The sequence below is a fragment of the Pteronotus mesoamericanus genome, unplaced genomic scaffold (genome assembly GCF_021234165.1).
Source record: "Pteronotus mesoamericanus isolate MK-2021 breed Mesoamerican mustached bat unplaced genomic scaffold, CSHL_Meso_final contig_74, whole genome shotgun sequence".
Classification (NCBI taxonomy): domain Eukaryota; kingdom Metazoa; phylum Chordata; class Mammalia; order Chiroptera; family Mormoopidae; genus Pteronotus; species Pteronotus mesoamericanus.
Window position 1 is genome coordinate 16,300,823 of NW_026555247.1, and position 8,984 is coordinate 16,309,806.

At 42.3% G+C, this 8,984-nt stretch overlaps 1 protein-coding gene across 2 annotated transcripts; it reads left to right on the forward strand.

Moving 5' to 3' along the window:
• Nucleotides 1-383: 383 nt before the first annotated feature.
• Nucleotides 384-8,745, forward strand: LOC129078672 (zinc finger protein 397). Of its 2 annotated transcripts, none has more exons than XM_054583524.1 (4): nucleotides 384-436; nucleotides 1,672-2,167; nucleotides 2,427-2,565; nucleotides 5,234-8,745. In XM_054583524.1, the coding sequence occupies exons 2-4, from the start codon at nucleotides 1,754-1,756 to the stop codon at nucleotides 6,277-6,279; spliced, it is 1,599 nt and encodes a 532-aa protein (XP_054439499.1). In that variant the 5' UTR covers nucleotides 384-436; nucleotides 1,672-1,753; the 3' UTR covers nucleotides 6,280-8,745. The 2 variants fall into 2 exon arrangements, with proteins under 2 accessions (XP_054439499.1, XP_054439500.1); XM_054583525.1 differs by lacking the exon at nucleotides 384-436 and adding an exon at nucleotides 634-711.
• The last annotated feature ends 239 nt before the right edge of the window (nucleotides 8,746-8,984 follow it).

An 8,984-nucleotide genomic window follows, 5' to 3' on the forward strand; every position in this document is an offset into this window, starting at 1 on the left:
TGTTTACTTTTGTCAGAGATACTGGAAAAGCATTAGAAATCCAGGAAAATATGAATACTTTTCTAAAACACGGGCGGTAGAATGAATTGGGAGTGACGGGACACCGTGCAAGGTGAGTCGTCGCGGGAGGAGGAGAGATGGGGAGGAGGCATGGGGAGGAGGCGGCCAGGGAGTGGAGGAGCTGCGTCTCTCAAGGACCCCCGCCTCTCCGCGCACCCGCGCCGCGGCTTCCACGCTCCGCGGGGCCAGCGGCCACAGAGGGAAGGCGGTGGGAAAACTAGGATCCACGGCGCTGATTGGCTGCCTGTGAGCACGGGGTGGGAAAAACGGAGGTTGCGGGAATCCCTAACGGAACGCCGCGGGGGAGCACTTCCGGTCTTTGTGGCTGTCCGTTCTGGGTCGGCGGCTTGCTCCCTAGCCGCTCCTGGGCTTTGCGGTGAGGGATGCGGGCCCCGAAGCGAAGGGAGGGCTGGGAGGGCGTGCGACCCGAACGGCAGGCTCGGAGTGGAAGAGCCCCGCTCCTCGTCCTGCCCATCCCCGGGTCGCGGCGCCTTGTCCGGGTGGCGTCTGCTCGGGGCTTGGGGACGCAGATGAGGCCAACGCTCAAGCCCCTGCTTTCCAAGAGAAGGGGCACGTACTCCCCCGCCACCCAGATTTTGCAAATGCTGTGATTTAACTTGGATATGAAAATAGGCTAGTGCGGCCGAGCTGGTTAGTAAACCGCAGTTTTGTAGCGTCGATATTATAATCTCTAAAGTTAATGGTAGTTCTAGGGTTAAATTTTACTGTCCTAATTAAAGGGCAGATGCTCCTATGAATATTCCAGCATCCTAAAATAAGATCGTGTTTATTTGCATCAGAAAATGTAATACATACTTATTGCCCTATTTCAGTTTTTTTTAATGTTTACTCCAGTAGTATATTCTAAGCTTTTTGAGAGCTGAGATTGACCTTTTCACTTCTGTGTCTTTATATGACATGGTTTTGAGTACATGGTAAACGTTTAACAAATCCTTTGTGGTTGTTTTTCTGTAGCCTCATTTATTCCGGAGCAAAAACCTTTGTATCCTAATACTGGCTCATGACAGAGCCCATAAGAAGTTCCTCAGTGTTCACTGAAGAAATTCAGTGAATACCATAATTGAGAAAATGGAAACTATCCAACAATATTTTCATTTAAATCAACTGTTTCATATGCGTTTTAAAAAATGTTTTGTTACTACCTTACATGGCTTGACCTTATTTGCCATAGATGTCACTAAAAATAAATTTTTAAAAATCAGCATTATTAAGTCCTAGCTAGATACTGTTACCCTTGGAAGGCTGAGACTTTATTAAAGAGGGAGTTCTGCAAGCCTTACATCATGTTAAAAACGGATTTTCCTTCTCAGTGAGAATTGAAAGAGAAAAAGGAAATTTCTCAGTATGCAATTCATGTTAATATTGTATTCTTTTGCTTCTAAAATAATTTCTTATAGAATTAGTGGTAGAAATTCTACAAAATAGGAAACTGAATGACATGATGTTTTGTTTGCCACTTGATTATTATTTATTTACAATCTCAAACCTGCTTCCTTTTGATATGCTACTGGGATGGCTGATGTTTATTATCATAAGGTCTTAGAAATTTTGTTCACTGCTATAAGTTAACAGTGCTTTTATATCCTTCAGGAAAGAAGAGATTACTCAAAGAATTTCTGAAGTAGCGTACCCAGTTGTAGTGAGCTTTTTTGAACAGCTGTTTCAGGCCAGAATGGCTGTGGAATCCAGAGCAGTTTCAACCCTGGTACCTCAGAATCCTCAGGAACAAGAACTGATACTAGTGAAAGTAGAAGAAAGCCTTTCCTGGGGTCAGAAATTAAAGCAGAATGGGAGTACCCGATCCTGCCAAGAATTGTTTCGCCAGCAATTCAGAAAGTTTTGCTACCAGGAGACACCTGGGCCCCGGGAGGCTCTGGGCCGACTCCAGGAGCTTTGCTATCAGTGGCTCATGCCAGAGTTGCACACGAAGGAGCAGATCCTAGAGCTGCTGGTGCTGGAGCAGTTCCTGAGCATCCTGCCTGAGGAGCTGCAGGTCTGGGTTCAGCAACATAGTCCAAAAAGCGGCGAGGAAGCTGTGACTCTGTTGGAGGATTTGGAGAGGGAATTTGATGATCCAGGGCAGCAGGTGGGAACAGGGAGATGCAGTGTTGTGGGAAGAGGAATTTACAAACTGGAGCATGTGGCATCATTGTAACAGGATGAAAATTTGTCTACTGAACCATACCCTGATGTGACTACTAGGGCCATGCCCATCCCTACCCTTAAATTGTTCTTTTTTCCCTATCCCTCATCTCAAGAGATGTCTATCTTGACCTCTGAGATTTTTTACTAAGCATCTCCCTAGGGATTTTCTCACAGTGCTAACCATATTTTACTTATTTCAGGTCCCAGCTAGTCCACAAGCATCAGCAGTACCATGGAAGGATTTGACAAGTCTTGGAGCATCCCAAGAGTTAAACATCCAACTCCAGCCTTTAAAGACACAGCTGAAACCTTGGGAACCTTGCATTTCCCCCCAAAGTGGTAAGAAATAGAAAATCACTTGGGAACTGTTATCAGTTAGGCCTCTGGCTTTGATGATGCAGAATTAATTACATTTTACAAGCATGCCACATGTAAGCCTCACTTTTATTATACTGAGCCAGAGGTGCTCATTTTAGCAGCTCTGTATTTGGCAACCCTCACAAATTGCAGTCAGGCCTCCTTGTGGCAGTTCCCCTGTCATTTATTATTCCTTCATTATGTATCTTAATTGGGTACTAATACATGTCTGGTACAATGGCAGGCACTGGGTCTCTATCTTCAAGAACTTTCAAGTCTAGGTGGATTGGTGGACAAAAAAAAAGGCAATGGCAGTATAGTGTAGTTAATTATAGACTAAAGGTAGGCACTGGGTACTGTGGGGGCACATGTAAAGGCACCTAACCCAACCTCAGAGGTTCAAGGTATAACTTCTTGAAGGAAAAGACATCCAAGCTAAGACTTGAACTATAAAGAGGAAAAAGCCAGGTAAATAGGTGGGAAGAGAAGTACCCCAAGCTAAAGGGAAAATCTACTTATCAATACTTCTGACACCAGATGTGTGGGGTTTTCCCTCACATTAAGCAGTTCTGACACTAACTCTCCAGAATCATTGCAGACCCTCAGGTTAAGGTTTTAGTCCCACAAGACTGGCCCCTACTTCATATGTCAACTGCATGTAGCAAGTCCCAGGCTACCCAGAGTTCTGATTTCCTGTAAACTGGCAGTTCCACGAACCCCTCTTCATGTTTCATAATTTGCTGTAATGGCTCCCAGAACTCAGGGAAACACCTTATTTACTATTACTGGTTTATTATAAAGGATACAAATGAATTATTGGTCCATAGGGTGAAGTCCTGAAGGGTCCTGAGTGCAGGAGCTTCTGTAGCTGGACTTTTGGGGTGCCATTCTCCTGGCACTTGGATCTCAGATCCATTCACCATCCTGGAAGCTCTCTGAACCCCTTTAAAGGTTTTTGGAGGTTTTGTTACATGGGCACAGTTGATTAAATCACTGGCCATTGGTGATTAGCTAACTCAGCCTGCAGCCCTTCTCCCAGAAGGTCAGAAGATGGGCTGAAAGTTCCAACTCTAATCACTTGGTTGGTTCCTAGAGCACACACCCAGGTATCATTGGTAGGGGCTTATTATAAATGATAGAAGATACTCCTCTCACCTCTACCACTTAGGAAATTTCAAAGGTTTTAAAAACTGTGCCAGGAATTGGGGAAGAAGACCAAATATATATTTCCTATACTACAATATCATATAAACAAAAGCCACAAATTCCTGAAGGTGAGAGAATATAGCCCATTCTGGGAATTGAAGATAATTTAACTTAACTTGAATAAAGAATTCTTAGAGGAGGGGTGGTAGGAGGAACTAGCAGAGAAAAATGGGACCCAGATTGTGAAAACTTGTGTGTCATTCTAATTAGTTTGTGCAGTGCAGTTGGGTACAGTTGAAGAGCTTTGTACATGATTGGATATGTATTTAAAAATTTAGTTGCAGGGTGGAGAACACATTTGAAAGCAAGAGTAGAGCTCTGTTAGAGACTGTTGTAATCCAAGCGGCCACAGTGAGTTAAGTCAAGACGTATTATAGTGAGAGGTGGGGAAGATCAAAGCCGACTCCTGCTTATCGGTATTTAAACTGCATTGCAGTAGCTTATCCTTATTAAAAGTGCAGCATGTGGAGAGGAGATGAGGATGATACTCAGCTTTCAGCCTTAAACAGCTTGGCTAATAGTGGTGCTATTCATATAAATGGAAAACATCAGAGAGAAAAACACATTGATGATATGTTTAGTTTGGGACATTTCGGTGTTTGTGAAATAGTCACAAGTAATATACTCAAGTAGCATTGGATGTGAGCATCTAGAGCTTAACAGAGAAAACTGGGATAAAATTGGGGATCTGATCAGCTTATACCATGAGTACATTAGTAATTGAAGTCTATGAGGTAGACAGTTTATAGAGGATACATGAGAGCCCAGAACAAAATTTGAAAGAACTCATGTTTGAATGATTGGCCTTGAATCTTAAGAAGGAACAGCCATAGAAATTAGGCTAGCATAGCTGCTTCTAGAAGGAAAGTGTTGTCCACAGGGTCAGTGTTAAAAGAGAGGCCAACTAAGTAAGACCCATAAAGTATCCATTAGGTTAAGCAGCCATGAAATTGGAGACCTCGATGAAAGAGTGTATAGGGATGGGAGTGAGGGAGGCGGGGCATGGGTAAAGCAGAAACCAGATTACAGAATGGAAGTGAATACGGACAACCCTTTTAAGAAGCTTTACTCTGAATGAGAACGAGGTTTCATGAGGGAGATGTATAGGCGAGGACCTTGGTTTTAAAAGATGAGTGAGACTTGAGCTCACTTAAATACCAGTAACTGGAAGGAGACAGTGGAGAAAGAGATTGAAAATATTGGGAAAGGAATAGGAGGTAAGTGATCCTTTGAAGTCTCAAGCATGAAAGAATAAACTGCAAAGTGTAGATGTAGGCCCTACTATTAGAGAGGAGGAAGGACCCTAGTATGACCAGTTAAAGAAAAGATATATGTGGACAGTGACATTTTTTATGGGTAGAAGAATCTGTTTTCTCTCACAGAAATTGAGTATTGAGAGTGACTGGAGAAATTAAAAATTTGTTTTTTGCTATTATCATTTCAGATTGTGAAAACAATGAATCGACTAGAAAGAAGGACATTTCGAGCAAAAAAGCAGGACTTACCCAGGACCTTTCATTCGGAGGATTTAGTGAACGTGAAAGCAGTTTAGAGTGGCAGCAAGGAAGTGCTTCAGGGGAGAAATTAGGAAGATCCCCTATCCAAGGAGGCAGTTTTAGTCAAGTAATCTTCACACACAAATCTCTAGGAAAGATAGACCATCATGAGCCTCAAAGAAGCTTGATTCTAAGTACAAACTCTGTAACGTATCAGAAAGTTCCTACAGAAGAGAGACCTTATAGATGTGATGTATGTGGGCACAGTTTTAAACAGCATTCCTCTCTCTCACAACACCAGAGAATCCACACTGGAGAAAAGCCCTATAAATGTAACCAGTGTGGGAAGGCCTTTAGTTTGAGGTCGTATCTTATTATTCATCAGAGAATACATAGTGGTGAGAAAGCATATGAATGTAGTGAATGTGGGAAAGCCTTCAATCAGAGCTCGGCCCTCATTAGACATCGGAAAATTCACACTGGTGAGAAAGCCTGTAAGTGTAACGAGTGTGGCAAAGCATTCAGTCAAAGTTCGTATCTCATCATCCATCAAAGAATTCATACTGGTGAGAAACCCTATGAGTGTAATGAGTGTGGGAAAACCTTTAGCCAAAGCTCAAAGCTTATTAGACACCAGCGAATTCATACAGGAGAGAGACCTTATGAATGTAACGAATGTGGAAAAGCTTTCAGGCAGAGCTCAGAGCTGATAACCCATCAGAGAATACATAGTGGGGAGAAACCCTATGAATGTAATGAATGTGGAAAAGCATTCAGTTTGAGCTCAAACCTCATCAGACATCAGAGAATTCATAGTGGAGAGGAACCTTATCAGTGTAGTGAATGTGGCAAAACATTCAAAAGGAGTTCAGCCCTTGTTCAGCATCAGAGAATCCACTCTGGGGATGAAGCTTATATATGTAATGAATGTGGGAAGGCGTTCAGGCACAGATCAGTCCTTATGCGCCATCAGAGAGTTCACACTACAAAGTAACTTGTGAATACAATGATTATTGTAAATACTTCAATCAGATTTATATCTTTGTTAGTCAAAAGGGTTCACTTTGAGCAAGACTATGATGGTTGTAAACTACTAGGTCTTAAGTCAGTCTAACTTTATGCGGCACTTCAGTGCGCATGCATACTGTCCCTTGAAAGCTTTTCCTGTGACTAGTCAGAACAGTAGGTGGAAGGATCATTGCTTCCAGCTTGTCTTTTACCATTAGGAATACTCAGGAAATAGGAAAAATGGGACTATTAACATTGAAACCTCATTTTCCATGAGGCTGTTACAGGGAGGTGGAGCACCCAGGCTCTGCCATCGCACCTCATCGCTGGTGTGCCAGGTTTGGGAGATGGTGTGGACAGTGTGAGACGTTCTGTCTTGGGAATACAAAAGTTAACTGATCAGTTAAAAACAATGACAGGACAGCAAGACAGCTGGGGAAGCAGTTTGATCAATGACTTGAGGAGCCCTGGGCAGGCTGGACATGAGATAGAAGAATACAAATTAATTGATCCAGCTGTTATTTTTGAGTACCTGTTTTGTGCCAGGAACTAGGTATAATGGAAAGTAAAGACAATAAAGTTGAGTGGACAGGGCAAACAGGCAGTGACCGTGGTTTGGTCAGTGGTACGTGACTGAGGAGTACTTGACCCAACCGCGGGTCAAGAAAGGCTTCTGGGAGAAAAAAGTGATCTGAAAGATGAGTGGGAGGTAGGCAAGCCAGGGAGCAATAGGCAAAGGTCAGGAAGAAAATTTGACACATCCGAGAAGTTAGAAGGCCACTTTGTGTGGAGCTTTCCTGTGGAGTTCCTTTTGAAGTGGGGTCAGGTCTGTAGGAGAAGTATGGATGTAGCCAGAAACTCTTAAGCAGTGCCTGTGAAGTCTCCTAATAGACAAAATCTGGAGTCCTTTGATCACAGGGTGGTGAAGTTTTTTCTTCATCTGGGGTGACCCAGAGAAAGGGTTACTGTGGTTTCCCTGCCTACCTGGAGGCTAGGCTAGAACTTTCATGCAGGTGGGGGGCAGGTCAGAAAGAGCCCAGCCTAGAGGTTAAGAGTCCGTTGGAGTTCTCAATGCCCCTCTCCCAGGCATAAGGACATCTTTGGTTCTTAGGACTGTAACAGAGCTACTATCAGCTTCCCCCCAATTTTCAAGGCTAGTCAGAAGCTGCTATGAGCATGGGTACCATTGCGTTTGTTTCTGGGGCTGTACCCCTACAGTTCCTAGTGCACTCCCTTGGGCTCAGGTGCTAAAAAAAATATTCTGTCAATTGCTGGATCTGTGACTTACTCTCCAAGCACCTCACACATGTTCAGTTTTGTCTTATATTAGCAGTGTTCACAGTCTTTCATGATTTTTGTTAATGCTACAGGCAGGTGACAACAGAAAGTAACAGTCATGGTCCATCCAGAAACTGCCCTCTTCTGAGGGACCCAGCAGGAAAAGTATCCCTAGACTGGTACTTCTCAGTACAATGTGAAAAGGTATATAAGCTAGTCAGCAACAGAAAAACATGTTATTCAAAATACCTAATGGGTTGGAGTTATAACACAGCTTACCAAAAATAGAGATCTATGGGAATCTAGAATCTTGTGCATAGGAAGAGTTACCATGAGGCTAGAGAAGCAGTGCTCCAGTTGGGGTGCACACAGATGAACGCGCACTGACTAGCACGAGCGGCAGGAGGGCTACGTGCCCATGCTTAGAATGTGAAAAAAGGGGGATAGCATCATTTGGAAAAGATGGTAAAATGTAACAAAATAGAGCTATTCAACTCTTGTTTTCCTCCACAGAGAAAGATGCAAATGAAAAAGGGAGGACAAACTTGGAATGATGCAGCATACCGTATAAAAGGAAGATAGTGTTTATATAAGTAGTTCTTACACATATCAATAGGAAACATGATGGATACTTAGCGGAGCTCTGTTTATATGTACTAGTTATTTCTCAGCCCGTATTTCACAGAGGAGGAAATGGAGGCTTAGGATTATGGCTTGCTCAATGTACAGGCAAAAAGTGGTGAGGTTAGACTTTGAACCCAGACACTAGGAATCCAGGGCTCTTCCGTGGAGCCATTTCCCTATACTGTCTCCCATGAAAAAGTTACAGTAGGAAAAAATGTTTCTTAAATAGGCAAATCACAAAAGAATAAATGCCAATGGACACTAAGTGTTCAGCCTTGCTAGAATTTAAAATGTACTATATTAAAGCAAGAGTTGAGATGGCATTTTTTTTTACCCTAATAAAACTAACAAAAATTCAGGGAAATTGGGATTCGAAGGGTGAGATACAAGTAGATGCTATCTTAGGCGATCAATACCAGAAGCCTTAAGCATTGCGTTTTGACTTTAAAATTCTACCTGTAAATTTATGCCTCAGAAACCATCATGAATGTATACAAAGTCTTAAAAGCTGTTAAAAGTGATGTTGATTAATGTTAAATGACAAAGCATTCATGTCTTAAGTAAAAATAAAAGACAATTATGTACATTATGATTCCATGTAAAAAATATATTTATTCATTAAAAATACTGGAAGTATTATACACTTAAAGTGCTGTACTGGTGATCTTTGGGTAATAAGATTATAGGTGATTTAATTTTTCTGCTTTTCTGTGTCTTTCAAATTTTTTCAATAAATATCTAAAACTTCTAAAATTAGGAAAAAAAGGTATAAAAGGGAGTGGAAGCCCA